The following is a 20,983-nucleotide window of genomic DNA, read 5'->3' on the forward strand; positions in this document are numbered from 1 at the left end:
TTAACTATCATAAACTACATACACAATTGATCTGGTTATAAAACCTCTATCGTTTCGATCACTAGAAAATCCTTTTACCCCTCAGTATGTTAAATGAGCTAAAGCTAAAATTTCAGCCAAAAACTAGGACTTGAAATGAATCTCCTCCGATCCAAGAACATTCCTTATAACCTATGCTAGTGATCAAGGTAAGTAAACATTTGGACATTGATGAAGTCAACACTGCTAATCGGAAATCCTGTTTAATTAAGATTGCAAGCGAGATTGCACGCATTCAAACTTGCGAGACAAATTAACGCAGTTTTCCTTTCAAACACCCCTTTCTAAGCTATTGTAATTCAATTTTAGCTATGAGTTCATCTAAGGTTACAGGAAAGATTGTGACATCATCAAAGTAAACTCAAGACATCTGAGAAGGGTGTGACAGGAGATTGGTACATACATCGACTGACTCGGAGCTTTAAGGTGTAGAGAGGTGAATGTCATGCAGTGTTAATCAGGAACCAGAGTGTCACAGACAACAAAGACTGAACTGTATGGGGGGGTCATTGTAGACATTTGGAGTTTCTCTTCTGACACCTGTTACACACTAAGTCCAAAAGTCTGGGACAACTAGACAAAATTAGGGATTTGAGCAATATTGGGTTTTTCAAAGGATGATATTGATATTTAAAAAGTGGGGTGGCTAGGTTGATACAATGTCACTATACATTACCTGGCTACCATTCTTCCGTAAGGTTTTTTTTTTTTTAAATAAAATACTTTTTTCAGCAAGGATGCATTAAAAGTGCCATTTATAATGTTACAAAAGATTTGTTTCAAACTAATTGTGTTTGAATTAACTATTAATTTAATAGTTACCTTAAAAAAAATGCATACAATTTTCCACAAAAATTTGAAGCAGCAATTTAAAACATTGATAATAATAAGAAATGTTTCTTGAGCCACATCAGCATATTAGAGTGATTTCTAACGAGTAATGATGCTGAAAATTAAGCTTTGACACGACAGGATTAAATTACACTTTAAAATATATTAAAACAGAAAATAGTTATAAAATGTAAAATTTCACAAACTGTTTTACTATATTTTGATTATAGATGTAATTTAAAAACATTAAAAAATCGTATCAACCCCAAATTTTCAAATGGTAGTTTATACATTGGCCAAGTGGACATGGTTATTGACCAATGCCAAAATGACCAAAATATCCACAAATTAGCCGACAATAATCAAGAAAGATGGCTAAATACCAGAAGATTTACCAGTCTATCGCTAGTGAAAATGCTTGCATTTTGTGAAATATTACTAAAGTGATAAACTAATTTGTCCATGTAACTCATGTGTTAAACTCCAGAGTGTAGCTCCAACCAGCTGCAAAACACCTGTCTGAAAGTCTCTAGTAATTCTGAAGACATTGATTAGCTGGTTCAGGTGTGTTTAAATAGGGTTGAATCCAAACTCTGCTGGACAGTGACTTCCAGGAACTGAGTTTGACACCCCTAACTGAAATGTTTATCTTAGTATTTGGTTTGTTCTTGTTTTAGTTGAACATAAAACCTGATGGTGGTGTTATCCAGCATGATTTGAGAATGATCCCTCATGGAATCATATACAAACCCAACACATGTATGCATTCTTAACTTACAACAACATAAAAATCTAACGAGTGAACAACCATCTCTCCCTCCCTTCGACAACTCTGGCACTCACTGGTACTTACACACATACATCACAAACATGCACACAATAGTGTCTTTCCTTTAAATGTGTCCCAATACACACTCAGCCAACAGCCACTCTCTTTCCATTGTGCACACACACCATTTGGCTGGGGTTCATTAAAAATTCACAGTTTGTTCCATTAAAGATTCACCACACCAGTGCTGTTGGGTTTATCGGGCCTCTGCCAGTCACCCTCCAGCAAGCAGAGAGGAAGCATTCCAGGGCCCTGATAATACGACAAGGCCACGATGCTGCGGCTGATCTGAGGGAGGTCAGAGGGAGTGAGAGAGATGTGCAGAGGCAGAAAGTGGTGAAGGTCTTAGCCTCTTTTTCCATTTAGAGCTACGGCAGGCTGTGCATCTCAATTATTCAGCAGTGTTTCACGCGCCTCCTGACATCACCACTGCATGCTCACGATGCCTGCGTCTCAGCCACAGGCTCCACGCTGCCCTGGATCCCACCACTGACCACCATCTCTCTCACTCACTCCTCGCGCACACACGCTACAAGCAAGCACGATTCCATTAGTATGTTTAGCCAAACCACACATGGCCACAGAACTGTGTAGGAATAATGTTAAATCTGAGGCCTTCAACAGGGGTACTGGAGGGGTCTCAAATAATTTTAGTAAAAAATAATGAAAATATGCATTAACTTGATTATTTTTCGTGTACTGTGTGTGGATGACTGTGTTTGTCCGCCACCACCGAAGACCATTTCTGACAATATGAAAGAAAATATCTGTATCTGCTTCCATTACATAGTGACTTTAATGCATTAGGTTTAATGAACCAACAATGAACAATTTTTTGCAGCATTTAATTTGCGACATAAACTAACTTTAGAAATTAATGCTAAATTATAATTAAAACATAAAAAAAAAATTTCACATGTAGAAATTAACATTAAGTATTGTTCATTGGAAGTTCATGACCATTTAATAGTTCCACAGCAAAAGTAAAAAGATGGGGCATGAGATCAGACCAACAGGGAACAAGTTCATGTTATTCGTTCTCAGTTGCTCTACATTAACATAATAGTTAACTTTGCATTTCACTGGATTAATCTGAATTTCACAAGTACAGTACTAAAAATTTAAGCATCACATTCAAATAAATTCAATATAATTCATAACTGAAATTAAATCTTAAACTACACAATGAACATTAAGATTAATCCAGTGCTTCTCAAACTTTTTCGGTCATTCCCCACTTTGGACAAGGGGGAATTTTCGAGCCCCACCTGCCCCCATCGCCCCAACGCTAATGAAATACGCAACAAGCTTAAAATGTTCCAATTTATTGAAGGAACAAGTAGTATCAGTATAGTAACAAGTTGTATCTAAATACAAACTAACTATCTACATCAAATAACAGCAAGTTATAAATAAGTTATAAAAAAAAAAGTACATCTGTGTCATAAGTTGCATGAAATTCAAAAATAGAGAAAATAAAAGTGCAGTTGTGTCAAACTTTGTATCAAGTTCAAAAATAGAAAAGAAATAAAAGTTCCACTGGTCATAGCATCAGCACCACAGATTGGGGGCTGTGGACTAACATAATATTGTAGGCTACTTAAAAACTGAAATAAAACAAATATGTATTACACATATTAAAATAAACATAACATACTGTGTTTGATATGGGATTAAAATGATGGGCAGTGTATAAGCTAATGATTAATTATTTTAATATTCCTTTCTTTGTTCCGATCAGAGCATGTGAGCGGAGAACGCATTTCTGAATATTCCTCCGCTCGTTCATTCCGCTCAGTGTCGCTCTACACAGAATGGCCTGCTGGTTCGAAACTATGTGGAATAAGGGCTGTCGCCGACTAAAGTTTTTTTCTAGTAGACTAGTAGTTGTCAATTTAAGCCATTAGTGGACAAATCAGCCCTTTATATTGATTTAATTACTTACATAGGCTATACAGGATAATGAGCGTTATATTGCCGCACTCAAGCGCACGCAAAAAGCTTTTAAAGTAATGATTATGAATGTGTCATAAATAGCAAGTAGACATTTAATTGTTTATTAATAAACTGGTGTTTTCTGTGTCGCTGCAAAGATGAAGTTGACGATGTGGACTCGCCATCAACGAATAAAGATATAATGGCATAAAAAGGAAAATTTCCGGTCACGTCTCTATTCCCCACCAGTGGGGCACGCTCCACACTTCGAGAACCGCTGGATTAATCCAACAAGCCATTTGGAGCACTACCATTAAACAACAACCATACTGTGGCACTCTCAACATACAAGAATGTAGCCTACTGCACTCTATATACTATAAGACATAAACAACATTTGACTGAGCAATTGCAGACTGTCCTGGCCTTTGCAAGATGACTCAGAGATGATAATAGCTTATACTTGTCTGTTAACAGGTTGGCATGTCGAGAGATCTCTGTGGGCTTTGATTAAGGCCAAGGGAATGGGGAGATTTTGTGGAAGGGGGCTTTGGCACTTGTGTGGGCTCCACTGGATGAATAGCACGGTTGCTTTTTTATACAGTGCCAGCCAGCATGATAAAGAGTTTGAAGAATAACAGTTGCCAGGTTCCTTGAAAAAAAGCCTATGAGAGTCGCCAAACTATGCTGATCTAATTACCTGTTGCTTTTTGTCCAAGGTTCTTTTAAATAAATCTGTTGTTTACTGGTCATCCATGGGGACCGTAGCGTACCCAAACGCAAACATTGAGAACAGGATCTGTTGTAATTCAACTTGAAGGTCTACAGACAGAACAATCAATTCTACAGCTCAGGCCATGTGTCCACTTACACATTTTCACCCTAAAACAGCAACAAATGCTGAAGGGAACTGCTTTTACATGAGACCATGTTTTTTTACAAAAAAAAATAAAAAAATAACAATAACAAAAACAATGTAAGGGGCTAATCACACAGAATGCATTTTTTTATTCCATTGTTTTTCAATGTAAAAGTGCAAGCCTTTCATCTTTTGCAGCAACTTGTGCATGACATGGCATTCAAAAAAACGTTATAGTGCAATGAGGGTAGAAACGGAAGCGCATGCTTGCACATAAGTATGTAATTGTGAAATGACTCCAGTTCAGAAGTTGACCTGTTGACATAAGAGGAAAGAATGCACTGTATTTCAGCTTTATTCATATGCGATTTCAGGAAATAGCGGCAACACAATCGAATCTCACTAAATTATCTGCATAGGTTAAAGTCAAAGACAACCGACTTCTTGTTGGTTCAGAAGGAAAGTGACGTATGATGTCTGCGTGAACAGGCTGCACAGTGGTATGGAAACACACGTTGACTGACAGGGAACACATAGTATTTCATTCGGACAGAATGAATTCGGTCTTAAAGTGGCAACAGCCTAATATTCCTGCTGCGCTACAGTCTGTGCTTTTAATCGAACGGCAAAAAACAACTGCTCTTGACTGATTAAATGAGGAACATGCAATTCCTTGGAATTGAGCCCTGTATATTTTGTCAGACTCACTTTAAAAAAGTGGGTAAAAAGCAGTCAATCTCTTTCTGAATAATATAATATATAAAGCAACAGCACTGGAATTATTTAAAGCTACAATATGTAAGATTTTTGTAAAAAAAAAAAAAATCCACAAATCACTTGCACAGTGTGATTTATTTCCTGCAGTTGTGTACTTACAATATCCCAAAAATTCCCAAAGATTTTTAATTTCAGAGAAATTCCCAATTCGTTTATGTTCACTTGTCACCTGTCAATGACGTTATATCCGCGTTATCCCTGGTTTCTGCTCGTACTGCCATAGTAACCATGGCGACAGACGTGGACAACCGCATTAACGTATAGTGGCACGCTCACCCTGTTGTTGTTTCGTTCAAACATTATGGACCATGGCAAGCAGACTTGCAAAAGGAAAACTAAAACAAAGATCAATATCAGCGTGGCGTTTTCGAGATCCCGAGAGCTCCACATCCATGACAAACTTCGACTTGACAGAGACGCCACTCTTGCATGTACTTTATTAGACAGGTGAGCAAATGTACATAAAACGAATCAATGTTATATAGCTCAACATGATGAAATGTTAGAATATGATCAGTATGTTATTCTAATGTTGATCTAGCTTACTGCTAGTCTCATACAGACAAACTAACACATAGAATAACATTATAACTTTCAACACACTCAAATGCAGTTTAGTGTGATAGTGTAGACCAAGTGAAACAGCACTGCGTTACCTCACAAGTTTCATTCGTCTGATAATCTGACCTGTTTGAGTATTAATTCAGCACTTGCGGGTAGTTTGGCGCTGATATCTGTCTCTCATTACCAATCGCGACCTGCTTCATACCACAGTCACATTTAAAACATCAGTGTATTCACTCATCCATAAACATTATTAGATCCATCAGCATGATGAAGTTCTATAATTCCGCTTAGGAGTCATCAACCTACGCCTTTGTTATTGTAAGAGGTTAGCAACCCCTAGCGGTGAAAAAAAATGACATATTGTAGCTTTAATGTGTTTATTAAAGAAAAATGTAATGTTCTATAATAGTAAGTCAAAAATTAGTTCATGTTAAGAAATATTTGACAGCAAATATCTTATTTGTATTTGTCTATCTTATTTTGTGCCTCTCTTATAATGTTGGCCTGCTGAATGTTAAATTGATCCAATCCATGTTCAACGAAAACAATTTGATCTTCACCCTATTAATGTATGTGTTTTTAAACTTTGCTAATTTAAAACATGATCAAAACAGTAATTTATTTTAATGACAAAATTAATGAGCAAGTGACAAATATCGGTATTGGAATTGGCCAATAGAGGTTTGTTAAAATCGGTATCGACCAAAAACATTGGTGCATTCCTAACAAAAACGCATTCTGTGTGAACGAACCCTAACAAGTCACAAGATTTAAAATCAAGCCCCATTTTGGCACTTTATTGTTACTGGATTTCGGTCTGTGTGAAAAGTTCACACAAAGTTAATGCAATTACTTTGTTATCATGATCAATCTTTGCTGCCACCTCTGTGTATTCATTCTCATACTGACAATCCATACGAGTAATTTAATTAAAATTCATTTAATTTAATTCAAACCTAGACAGCCTAACCTGATACCATTTTAATGACAGGTACACAAAGTGTCTGCTTCCCGAAATAGATCTGCTGCTTTTGTTTGTGATGCAGGTGAAACAGTGGCTGAGGCTCATATATCCATACCCACTTCACCAACAGAATAATTAGCACTGATGATGCCGACAGTGATTAGTGACTCAACTAAGATAGAGAAAGAATGAATGAAAGTAGTAGGGCTGCACGATTTGGAGAAAATGTCATATTGCAATTATTGAGGTCAATATTGCGAATGCGATTGCATGATAATAAACAATTGATTTCATGTGTCAACTTGCTTGATTCTAAAGCAAAATGCACACACAGATTATTAATAATTCTGAAATTTGTATTTCTCAACTCAAACTAGCAACAACAACTAAATGATTGATAACACCTATAATGATCAATAAGCCATTGATGTCTGGATAAAAATGACCCCCCCCCCCCTCCCCCATTTTAAACATTAATTATAGCCATCCAACATTACAGTGATTCCGTCATTATAATTGAAAGCTATCAATTTTTTTAAAACATTTATTAGGCTTCAAAAAATATATCAGCTTTTAATTTAAGTGAACTTCAAACAATCTTCACAAAAACCCATAATAATGTTATATTTACCTGTGCCCTTCCTGTCTAACAGGTAAGTACATACAGAAATTGAATTAAGTTATCAAACAGTCTGCGCTGCGTACATTATAAATTCTATAGACTAATCCTTATTAAAGCTACAAAAGTTCTTTAGTCAGGAGTAGTGAGTAATTCTCTCTGTTCCCTTTGTTCTTTGATTAACTTTACTGACAGAAAGCTTTACTGGCTGCTGGCCATTTAAGAGCAGCCGCTGCTGACAGAGATGCAGATCTCACACGCGCCTCATTCTCTCACAACTCTTTACATCCATCATAAGACTGCTCTTATTTTATGAAGATACTCGACAAAACGACATTTTGGCATAATTGTGTGTGTTATTGTTCGTTCAAGCGCGAAAGAGAACTATATTCTGGTGTGCATGCGCATGAGACTGGCGCGCGTCTTTCTGTGAGTCACAGTCAGGGCATTCACAGGCAGTGCGCTCTCTTTTGACTTGTCGCGCATCAATGGTTTAAAAGCATTTGCACGAATAAGACTTGGATCATGTAAAACTGGCCAAAGGATGACAAAAAATAACAGATGCAGCATTAATTACGTTAACAGCCCTAATTTGTTTATTTCATATTAAATCGCAGCATTTAGCGTCATATAATCACATAGGCCTGACATCGCGATTGCGATATAATTAATTGTGCTGCACTAGAAAGAATTGGTTCACTGCATATGCTGTTACACATTTGAGAGCAGCATAGCACATCACAAAGTGAGACAAATTACAAATATTGTTCAGTGTCTTGATGCAGAATGGAAGGACTAATATTTCATCTCTGTGCTCACTGTTAAGCATTTGTGGTAGGTTAATGTACCTCAAATTAGCAATCAGTCTGAAGTACAATCAGACAGCAGTGTTTGCCACTCATAAAAAGTTGAATCACGCATAAGTGGCCAGTCGCCAGTTGCATTAACAGCTTAGACTAATTTTTGAAAGTTAGTCATCAATTTTTTTTCTTCAAGATGGTGCTAGCTATTTAAAGTCAGTTACATAAAAAGGTAGATCGGTCTATTTTGAATGGGAATAGTACAACTCAACCCTTTGTTAACTGTTAGTTGTTCTAACTAACTACTGTAGTTCTTAAGACACAGTCTTACCATAGTGGCTTAGTTTATGCAACTAGCCCCAGGTGTGACTGTGTTAAATCACAAATAATGCATATCTGGTTAAATTGAAGAGAAAAACCCAAGTTAAAAATGATGGTGTATTAAGACAAATAGAAGATGTAATATTTGATCACAATTAGGGCAGATCAAAATGCATTAGCCCAATTAACAGGAGAGCAAAAGAAAACCCTTACCTCTTGCTGACAACTTTTTTGTGTTGATGATCTTAGCAGCATATTCCTGGCCAGTTGATTTCTTTACACATCGCCGAACAACAGAGAAGGCTCCCCTGTTTAAAAATAGCACAGCACAATCAATCTAGACTGGAATTCAATTTAAGAAAAAATCCAAAATATTAATGTTACAAAGTAAGCTAACAGTGCTCACCCACCTTTGCAGAGGGATTGGTTTCAAAAAGTATTTTTTCACATACATTTTTCCCATAGGGTTTATTTTTTATTTTTATTGAATTAAAGCAAAAACCTGCAAAAGTCCACTTGACATTTTTCTTTTAAATTATTATCTTTATGTTTTTAATTTTACCAGTGAATATTTTTTTTAAATAAGGTATTTCATTAAACTGACTAATAACCTTGTCATTGCCATTAAAGCGAAATTACTGAACCTAAAGATAGGAGGCAAATGAAAATGCTTATTTAAAAAAAAAATGTCAGATGGATTTTTGCATCTGAAGTCTTCAAGTCTTCATTAAAGCGTTAACCTAACCAACCAACTATTGGACTGTGTACTTGTACACAATGTACATATAAACAACATATTTCAAGTTTATTGCAAAACATGCATATAATGCATACAAATTTCATAAGTATACAAATAAGTAACTGGAGAGCGTAGGGAGTGTGACTCTGTAACATCATTTGCAGTGCTTCATGGGAGTGGGCGGGCTCTGAAGTGTTCTTTCTGTGCGATTTGCTCGTTTTGATTGGTGGAGATTTATTTGCACAAGCATGGGTAATTAGTTTTTCGGCAGGAACTCCACTGTTAAACTATTATTTAAAAATAATTTGAAACAATGCGGTCTGATGGCTTCAACAAAAAGTATTTATCATTGCTTAACAACCTTGTAGTTCACATAATGTCTGTCTTTAAGTGTGTATAAGTTATCGTCATCAATTCCCCTATAGAGAACTGATCAATTCCCCCTCAGAACTCTTGCACTCTATTGGACAGAAAATCATGAAAAATAATTTGATAATTTTTTTGACTGGCAATAAAAATTCAGCATTAAATGTACTACTTTCATTGTATGGTATTCCAATAATCTTAAAAAATTATTCTTTAGAGACCAATGACTGTCGAATGAGGAAAACTGTAAATGGCTGCATAAGATAATTGAAGCTGCTGTTAAAGTTTAATGCACAACACATACTTGCAGAAATGTCTTTTCTTATAGACAACTATCGTGAGCTGTGACGTTGTGAACGGTAGCAAACAGGGAAAATATGAGTCTATTTCTGGCTTTTAAAGAGCTCCCTGAAAATGATTCGGCACTGGTAAAACATCTAAGACAATATACGAAATATTTACAATTTAAATTTGGCTGAAAAAATTTACACATAAAACACAGCTACTTTTGAATGGAGAAAGATGCTTTTGGGCAGCAGAATGGTGTGGGTATGGCATCTAACCGAAGGGGCTAATTTAATCATGCTAAACAGTTAAAGGGTTAGTTCACCCAAAAATGAAAATTCTGTCATTAATTACTCACCCTCATGTCGTTCCAAACCAGTAAGACCTTTGTTCATTTTCGGAACACAAATTAAGATATTTTTGATGAAATCCGAAAGCTTCCATGAAATTGTTGAATAATGTCATTATTTTTGCACACAAAACTACTCTCGTAGCAACTGTAGTCACATAGACTATTTTAACAATTTTTTAAGTAATTTTGCCTTACTACCTTTCTGGGCCTTGAAAGTGGCAATTACTTTGCAGGCTATGGGGGGTCAGAAAGCTCTCTGAATTCATCAAAAATATCTAAATTTGTAATAAAACAGTAATTAATGACAGAATCTTCATTTTTGGGTGAACTAACTCTTTAAACCCTAACCCATTATGATGCACTCACACAGACAATATTTAAATCGCGGAAGGCCGTGGAACTGCTGTATGTTACGAAGTTAGTTTCTAGTAAGCTCTGTTCAGCTTAGTCTCTTTGCGACTAACGGTTGCTGTAAGTCATGATGTGGAAATCCATGTCGAAAGCGACAATACCATTCATTTTAAAAGAGGGCTGGAGATTTCCGGCTAAACAAGTGACAGTGACTGTTGGTGACGGGTTGAAGGGCTATGACCAGTGTTGGGGAAAGTTACTTTTAAAAGTAATGCATTACAATATTGCGTTACTCCCCAAAAAAGTAACTAAGTACGTTACTTAGTTACTTTTTATGGAAAGTAATGCGTTACATTACTTTTGCGTTACTTTTTCTCACCTGCATGGGCTTGTTTGTTTGTGCTTTAATAACAGCTAAAACAATCTATTTTTGCCAATTGTCAAGGCCCTTTCACATCAAAAGTTAAATGAATAAGCCTAAGGCTGAAGGAAATGCATATTTACTACTGTACAGTAGAGGGCGCCGCTCAAACAAACCTTTCAGCTGCTGCTGTTCTTGATTAAATAACAATAGGATACAGGAGAAGGAAGTTCAACACTCTTATTTCTAAACCTAATCTAAAGTCATTTTTGCTTATTAGTATGGTTGAATTAGATCATTGTAGGTCAGGAGCAAAGACTTTGGTTAATAAAGTGAGATTAAATACATAAAGTATACTTGTGTAATTTAACATAGTTAATTATAAAACTTTTGCACAAAATTCTGAGATTGCATTTGACTGTTTTTATTCATTTTGAGGAATACTGAATGTTTTGTGCAAGTGAGATGAGTAAATGCATGTTCAATGCAAATGCACACAACACCTCACTTTATTTCTCTCAACATGGGGACAGGAGAGCTGCCAGTCAATAAATGTGAAAAAGTAACTAGCGTTACTTATTTGAAAAAGTAACTCAGATATTTTGTTGTAAATTGAAAAAGTAATGCGTTACTTTACTAGTTACTTGAAAAAGTAATCTGATTACGTAACTCAAGTTACTTGTAATAAGTTACCCCCAACACTGGCTATGACAGAGTGTGTCCAGCGACACCACAAATGTGAGCTATAGGTGCGTTCATGCCATGTCGTAATTACTGCAATTACGTGATTTCAACTTTTAAAAAGCGGTCACGTCCTCATAGAGCTCGTAATTACAGCTTGTAAGATGAGTTCTCCTATTTGTACCAATTGACCGGTGCAGATTTATTTAGGCGTTGATAGTGGTGCCATAAAAATGCGTAATTCCCAGTCTGAGGATGTGCACAGTGTGTCACTTGTTGACATCTTAAAACTACGGTAATTACGACATGGCATGAATGCAGCTTAACTTTATGCAAATGAAGCGTGACTTTCGGGAACAACAAACGATAGGAGTGGAGCGCACGTGATCCTCTGTAGTGGAGTGTCGAGGCAAGATGGGGGGGGGAACTAATTTTAGCGGTCAGTAACTTTACTATAATTTATGATATGTCTCCATGTACATATGGTGGTACTTGCCGTGATGACTCGGGGCCTGAATGGTTTCATGAACCCAGATAGACCAGCGCTTGTGCCACAGATATACAGGCGTAGGCTAATGGCAATGAGCACTAGCTGTTTCTTGTTCATCTTTAATATTAAGCATTTTATGTACTGATTCCATTTATATTTAGTCTGTTCATTCCAAAATGTTTGTTTGTAGCTGCAAGAAAACTGATTCCCTGTCTACAAAATGGAGAAACATCTGTGAATGTCATTCACAAACGTTACTAGGCAACCTGTATTGGGAACACCCGCTAGCGACCTCACCACCAGCCACTGGCCACATGCAGCAATAAAGTCGTTTATAGTGTGAACACAGCTTAGGTCGGATAAAAAAGTAACCCGGGTCAAAACTGACACCATTGGCAGGGAGCCGCCTCCAACTTGTCTGATTGGCTAGCATGTACAGGCATGTAAAATTTTGTTTTCCTGTTTACACAGACAAATGTGATTTCTCAGAACACCAATTACAGTTATAAATGTCATAAGGATCTAATGCATGGTAAGGAAAAACAGCAGCTTTATTAGTTATGTGCCACAACAGCAAGAATTGCATGTCAAATGCTAATTTGTACATTTCACAGTTATCATATTCACTTCCTTTCATTGCATGCTGTGTTTTTGCTGGCTGGTTAACAGCTGTCAACAAAAGTTACCAGTGTGATATATGATGCTTAAAAATACTGATAGAAAATATGAATAATTTCCACAATTAAGTTCGTCCTATCAGTTTTCTTAATATGGAATTACTTTTGTGCCAATAATAATGAACTTAACTTTTCAAGAAACTGATGAAAATATAAATTGAAACTGGAAAAATATCTTTGAAACTGAAAAAGGATAAATCACGGGCACAATTTTTTACCTCGTTCTTAATACACAGAATGTTTTGCTAACTATTTCTCACATTTCGTTCGCTGATCTGAACTTGCACTTCCAGAGTTTTCAGTTACGCTTCTGAAGTTTTCGTTAACGCTCCCTGAGTTTTCGTTCGCAATTCTGACACATATCTATCGTGGGGGCGGGGCTAGTAGCAGTGTGTTCTCATTGGCTACTGAGTTTTTGACTGATTTACATGTTTGAATGTGAGCGTCTGTAAGCGCAGCTTTCTATTTCATTTTACTGATATTAAGTTTGTATGTGTATTTATTTGCTGGTACACTATATTGAGATGATTTCTTATAGATTGAAAAGTAGCCTACAGACGAATGATATCATTATCATTAGTCGTCGTCACTATCAGGATACTGGATACTCGTGGTAAGTCTTTTTTTAATATTTTTTTTATACAATACTAATACTATTTATAATACAGTACTTGCTTTTTAAGGTGGTGAGGCATTTTAGAGCTCAGTGAGCCCATAACATTATACAGTGTTGTCTTGATTCAACTGTTAGCCCAATCATTACATGACTTGTTTATCTACATACAATTATGTCTTTGATTAGATCATAGTTGCTTAGATTAGATAATATTCCCCCCAGCCACCCCAAACAACATTGGGCTAGAGTACTGTACAGTATCTGTACTGTGTAGCCTACAGTACAAAAAGTCAAGTCAGACAATGACCGATGCCATTGGACCAGAGCGCTGTCAATCACTGCCTGATTCAACTTTGGCAATGTAAAGCCTTTTTTACCATGCCAATAAAGCTATTTAAACCTGAATTTCTCAATTTCTGATTAATTTGTGATGCAGAGTTTTTGAACTCAGACCACAGACTCTGTTCATGATATGTAAACACACAATTATTTAGACTCTTTAATAATAAATATATGTCCAAATTCAAAACTTAATACATTCAAGTAATTATGACTGAAAACATCCAGCAACTAGGGAATACACAGCCATGGATATATTTTTATATATAGGGCTATAACAGCCGTCTACTGGTTACACAACAGTATTACAGATGATAAATGGTGCTTGACTCAGATGTAAATATTTAGTACTGTAAAATGCCTTAAACTATTCATATAATTTGTTTGAAATAAATATTTTAAGTCTTCAACTTGTTACTGTATGTGGGAGTTCAAATCAGTTTGTATTGATTATAATATGTTTCCTTTCTCATTTTCCAGGGAGTTGAGCAACTTTTCCATAAACAAAATTCTGATGCTGACACAGAGGATGGAGTGATAGTACCAGAGATACACTGTCCACATTAGACAATAATCTTACTTTGTTCAGACACATCACATTTGAATGACTGGTATCTTGATCTTCAGACACCTGATTTATTTTGTTTTTATAAAATAGCAAATATTTTAATTTCCTCTAGATCAAAACAAACACAGTTCACAAGTACACAAGAGGTTGCACTTAATTTATATTAGTTTCTGCTGATCATGGATTAGCATACCAACAGCATATGAATGTTAAGTGGATAGTTCACCCAAAAATGCAATTCTCACTTATTTTACTCACCCTCATGCTGTCCCAGATGCATTTTACTTTCTTTCTACAGATAAACACGAATTAAGATTTTAAGGAAAGTAATCCATCTCTGCGAGTCCTAAAGATGCTTTAAAAACCACACACAGTGACCGTGATGTCCATGCGACCTCAGTGGATGAATCAATGCCTTCTGGAGTGAAACAATAGGCTAGACAGGAAAAATACTAATAATATAAACCGTTTAAAACTATTAAAACTCACTTCCGACCAACTGTCATATGTACATGAATTACAATCCACTTGTATTATATGGACCCACAGAGATGGATTATTTCCTTAAAAATCTTTGTTTATGTTTATGTGAAGAAAGAAAGTCATATACATCTGAGATGGCATGAAGTGAGTAAATGATGAGAGAATTCTCATTTTTTGGGCCGACTATCCTCGTACCAACCCAGTCACTGCTTTGTTACTTTTACTATAACAGGAACTGTTCAAAGGATCATAGCATCATTTAAGATGTATATGAATTTTAAATATTTATTCTGTATTTGTAATTATGCATTTTGTATAGTAATGTATATCATGATAATACTGTGCATTACATGTATAGTATGCAGGTAATGTTTTGTGGATTCTGGTCTTTCCTGTCACAACATTGCATCCAAGACTTTCACTTTGATACTTGTGTATATGCCGTATTGACAATAAAGAATGTACATTTATTTGAATTCATATTTTTAATTACTTTTATATAACTGGTTGTATAAGTCACAATTGAAACTGTTGATGATTGTTAAAATTTTAAATTTACAATTTTAAATGTTAGAAGATAATATTAACTACATTAAATAACTAAATAAAATTATCAGCATGATAAAAAACATTCTTTGTGTGACATATGTAATGAAATGCCCTTTGAGGTCTGTATCATTTGACAACAGGCCACGATTGTAATTTTTATATTGTTTAAATTCTTCTTATGTAAGTGATCATTAATGTTGATGGTGTAAATGCATATGCTGACAATGAGTAATGTGATGGACATGGTTGCCAACCTTGATTACCTGGTTGAAGTGAAACTTTCTTCTTGACTGCTGAATATATCACACACTATGCTAGTATTATTTTTAAATTGTAGCAGCTCAACCTAATCAGAGCCTAACATGCAAAAGAATCATCAGGAATAAACAAATATTCTCAGAAAACATTGGACACTATACAATATTTTCTGTATTATACAGTAGGCCTATTTTAATGTACAATTACACCTGAATAGTGAATAGACTCAATAGATCTCTTGCGCTCCTAAAAGCTTCTGTCGACAAAGTAGTAGCAGCAGGTAAATACAGATAAAATTAAAAATCAAACATAACTTAATATCAGTAAAATTAAATAGAAACCTGCGCTTACAGACGCTCACATTTAGACATGTAAACAACACTGACGTCTTCACTTCCAAGTCACGAAGCTGTCAATTAAAAACTCAGTAGTCAATGAGAACACACTGCTACTAGCCCCGCCCCCACGAGAGATATGTGTCAGAACTGCGAACGAAAACTCAGGGAGCGTTAACGAAAACTTGAGAAGCGTAACTGAAAACTCTGGAAGCGCATTTGTAAGTTCAGATCAGCGAACGAAATATGAGAAATAGTTAGCAATAAATTATGTGTATTAAGAACGAAGTAAAAAAATGTGCCCGCGATTTATTCTTTTTCAGTTTCAAAGATATTTTTTTCAGTTTCAATTTATATTTTCATCAGTTTCTTGAAAAGTTAGGTTCATTATTATTGGCACAAAAGTAATTCCATAGCTTAACAGGTAAAAAGCAATTCAGCAGGACCTTGCATCCTCATGTAGACTAATGTCTTCAATGTGTTCTGAGTGCACCTCCAAGTTTCTTCTCCAGCTATTTCATAAAACCAACTGCCAGAACTTTCATACAATTTAATCTTAAACATATTTCCAGTATGTTAGTAAAATCTCTACTATTCAGCTGTTTTTATAAAGCAATGTTTATGCTACGTAAATCCAAATGGTCTAGTAGCCTAGCTCATCGGTTCGAATTACTGAAATGGTCTTTGATTCATTAACCGTTTAAACAGATTCAATATAATAAATAAACCGGACAACGCAAAGTCTATTCTTTCATTCTATTCTGATGCTTTTGGTTGCTGGTAAACAACTGATATAAAACGTTTCAATAGTTCAGTCATGTGTTGTTTTTTGTAAATAAAGTTTTAGGCACTATTTACTGTGTTTATTTACACATCTACAGCTTTTATTAAAGCCAACTCGGTTTTGTGTGCGTAGATAAAACAAAACGTAAACCTTTTCTGGTAGCCTATGTTTTATGAGTGATATCTGCTATTCGACTTTTCAATTAATTTGCATGAGTTGTTGACTTGAGAACCGCTCAAATAGATTCAATACGATTCACGAACAATCGTGCAAGCCGGTTTTCTATACAGGTTCAACTGGTTCATTTAAAACAATCCTACACCACAGAAATATTTCGTTTAAGAATTGGACAACGACAATTCACTTCCCTTCCTTCATTCTCGCGGTGATGTTTTTGGCGGCTGGACAACAAGCGTAACCGACCGCCCAATGACTCTGCGATAAATGACGCCCAAAACAGCAGTAATTTCCATAACTATCGTTACACAAGTCTGCAGCAAACCGTAGCCTACTATCACCCTGCCCGACAGGAGTCATAGGTGATAGCCTACCGATCAATGCTACTGAATGCTGTAAAAGTTTAGGTGTGCATTCAAAACACGGATAGGCTACAGATTAAATCAGACTGAAGGATTTCCCTTTCTAACGAATGTCCGTTCGCATATCGATAAAGTGTCTATAAAAGTATTGCATATTGCATCACGACAACACGCAGGCTCCGAAAGCACCCTGTGGCGCGCGAGCACGATGTTAGGAAACGCATCTAAAGATAAACAAAGAAACGAGATTTGTGGACGACGAGGCTTAATAATCACACCGACTTGTTAAAATCGACTCAATCGGGCTTTCCGTTACCGGGCTGCATTGGCTTTTCACATGCAAAACCGATACGGCTCTGTGTGTGAAGGCTGCTGTCAACACTGAACTAGATACAGGCAACACGATGAGACAATGCAGTGAGTGAAGACAGAGAGAGAGTGTGTGTGTGTGTGTGTGTGTGTGTGTGTAGCGCGTCACACAAATGCAGCGGTGCGGTCGCTTACTTTCCGAGCTCTTCGTACAGCTGATATTCGTCTGTAAACCTGGTGGAGGTTACAATTGTAGCCATGTTGCGCTTTACGAGGATATCGCCTCTCTGGTGTCTCCGGGACCGCCTCGCTCAGGTTTCGGGAGATCTCTCGCTCACTCAAAGGGAGAGAGAGAGATAGATAGAGAGAAGGAGGAGGTGGGCGAGAAGGAAGAGAGAGTTGCTGGTAAGTGGTGTGTGTGTGTTGGTGGAGGTGGAGAGAGAAAGCAGCCAGTCACGCGAGATTTTCTCCTTCGACGTCGAGAGAAGTGACAAACATAGCCCGAGTATGCGACGCGACTAGAACGACGTCGCGCTTTTGTTGTACGAACTGCTGCTGTGGTGTTTTTCCGCGTAGAGATGTCTGAACGTGCACACACCGTTTTTGGAGTCGGAATTGTTCTCCAAAACCGGTTTGAACAATTTGAAGTCAACAACTTATGATATATGATATCATATATGATCTATAGGCCTAACCGAGAGCTGATGTTTGGAATGAAATAATTTGGCTTTGCAAAAGTAAGCTTTTATAATGAGACGAATGAACAAAAATGATGTTACAGATAAAATATATTATTGAAATATAATTACTAATTGGTTGTGTACACGTTTTATAATAGCAAAATAGTTCATTTGAATATTGGCCTACCCACTTCTTTTAACACGGAAGCAAGCTATTTCCTACAGCCTATGTGTGAGACTTTCAATTAAAGGTAGCCTAAATAACTAGAAGTAGCCTACAAGTAAGTGCAGTAAACAGTAAAAACTGTTTTCACAAAAACAAAAAACATATATATTTTTTTTACTAATAAAGCAGAATGACTACCCGTTTTTGTAGCCTTCAATAACTGGAAGCAGCTGACGCCACACCAGACACCTTGTACATTGAAGTTTAAATGGCCACAGCTGCTCTTACATTGAAATGAAGTGGATAGCAATGTAAAAAGTTCAAAAACTACAAGAGATAGGCCTAATGCAATTTAACATTGTTTTATTATATCTGTGCTGCATTTGCTGCACCATTGGTCGGTTATTTTTCTTTGGCATGTGTTTGACCCTATCATAAAATGTCAATTTTACAGTCCCCCTAGCTCATATTCATCAAATATTTAATGTTTAGCTGGACAAAGGGCACTTCATTGGCAGTCTGCATTCTGCTCTTAACATGCTTATACACGGTTGACATCATCATGGCAGATATCATCACAATCACAATCTCAAACACTAATGTAACTCTAAAAAACATTTGAATCCATGCCTGAAAGACTAGATCTACTTCCTGGATGAAACTAACAGACAACTTTTGTTTCATTGTGGGTTGTTAAAGGTGCCCAGTCCAGTGTAGCAAGGCCCGAGACATACGCTTTTCAATTAAATTTTATTTTTTTCTACACCTTTAACCCTATGATTATTCAGGTAGGGTAAGGATAGTCAAATCTAGCCTAAACCATAAAGTACTAACCCGCCCGCCTGCAGGTTGAAGTTCAAGAATGACATAAAAGACTCCCTTTGTGGTTGTTCTTTTTTGAGGCTCACTTTGTATATAAGTCATACAGTAGTCCAATTGTAACAATAAAAACACTTATTTTATTGGTTACAATACAAGTTAATGCAAAAAACAAACAAACTTAAAAATCAGCTAAGAGCTCTATAATCAAGCTCTAAACAGTAAAATAAGTGTTTTTATTGTTACGATTGGACTACTGTAGGACTTGTATACAAAGTGAGCCACAAAAAAGAACAACCACAAAGGGAGTTTTCTACGTCATTCCTGAAGAACTTCAACCTGTGGACCGGTGAGAGTACTTTATGGTTTAGTCTAGATTTGACTATCCTTACCCTAACTGAATAAACATAGGGTTGAAGGTGTAAGATAAAATGACACACTAAGTAACAACATAAATGCAGATGCTTCCAGCAACACAAACTCAATTCCATGTGTCATTGTATGTCAAAATGTCCAAGTAGATGTATTGGTGATATAGTTCCTAATAAGATAAACATATCTCACATTATCGTCTTGTCAATAAATAGAACTGACAACACAAATAAATACAAATGTCAATCACTGGTAAAACAACGATCATACATTTAAATGTACAAATAAATTGATTTACTCATTTAATGCAAGACTGCTTCAGGTTTGATCCACTATATTAGTCCATTATGGGGACTTTTATTGCTTCATAGAAAAAGAATGTAACAGTTCACTGTCCCATGGCCGTAAATACTCTCTCTTCTTTCATGGTCAACCTTGTGAAGCAAAACAGTCTGATTAGGAATTAATGCATAAGAAGTGCAGGGACTGTAATTACACAGAGGCAGGTTGATATGAAAGCTTAATTAGAGAGGAGTAGAGGTGGGTGGTTTTTAATTGCAGTGTTCCTGTAGTGATGTTGCAGTGTATGGCAGTGTGTCCTTGCATGCTGGGAAACGCCACATTTTGGTATCCTCAGTCCTCTGCAAAAGCACAGCAGCAGAGGGAGGATGGCTTGCTGCCAGACAGTGTCAGTTCTTCAGGAAAATGTAGTGCTTTTGGTATTTTAGACCATATTTCCAGATCATGATTGAATTATTTGTGTGATGCAATATGCCATAATCAGGCTGTTAATGTTTGTTATTAAGTTATTTAAACACAAATGAGTGATCAATGTTCGTTTTGCATTTAGAATTGAGCTACAGTAAAAAAAAAAAAAAAAAAAGAGGTATCAGCACTGTCATGCTCTGACCATATTATTAGCCTACTCCATTTGTGTAATGCCGAGTTCAGACTGCACGATTTTCAAAATAATCGGGTCACTGTTGTTTTCACACTACATGACTATCTGGGGTAACATTCAGTTGCTGGTATGTTCACACTGCACGATGGATCGGCGACAGTAGGTTTCACAGTGCATGACTTTACAAAAGAAAGAATCGCCGACAACTTCTGCATGGTCCGCAAACTATGTTTCACAATCACAACCAAACAAACGCGAGACGTGATAAGGAAATAACGGAAGATCACGCGTGGGTGAGACCGGAGTTCTCGCGCGACACTGAATTTGTAATTAAAAAGGATAGCCTACAAGAAGATTGCGATCCAAATTGTCTGTGCACTGATTTGTAGCGAAAATGAAAAACAAAACAAAAAAACAACAAC

The 20,983-nt window shown here is 36.4% G+C and overlaps 1 protein-coding gene across 19 annotated transcripts in view; it reads right to left on the reverse strand.

Annotated features, from left to right (window-relative positions):
* Positions 1–18,070, reverse strand: part of camk2g2 (calcium/calmodulin-dependent protein kinase (CaM kinase) II gamma 2) — a 72,960-nt gene extending 54,890 nt beyond the window's left edge. For 5 of the 19 annotated variants that reach the window (XM_077237227.1, XM_077237236.1, XM_077237230.1 and 2 more), the window contains exons 1-2: positions 17,819–18,011; positions 8,755–8,849 (exon numbers count right to left, since the gene is read on the reverse strand). In XM_077237227.1, coding sequence (XP_077093342.1) covers positions 8,755–8,849; positions 17,819–17,883 — 160 coding nt within the window. In that variant the 5' untranslated portion in view covers positions 17,884–18,011. Of the gene's footprint in view, positions 1–8,754; positions 8,850–17,818 lie in introns of all 19 variants that reach the window. The other 14 variants (XM_077237232.1, XM_077237228.1, XM_077237221.1 and 11 more) reach the window with 9 other exon arrangements.
* Positions 18,071–20,983: the final 2,913 nt, after the last annotated feature.

This window comes from Siphateles boraxobius, unplaced genomic scaffold (assembly GCF_051911475.1).
Source record: "Siphateles boraxobius isolate OS27281-9 unplaced genomic scaffold, OSU_SipBor_1 20, whole genome shotgun sequence".
Taxonomy (NCBI): Eukaryota; Metazoa; Chordata; class Actinopteri; order Cypriniformes; family Leuciscidae; genus Siphateles; species Siphateles boraxobius.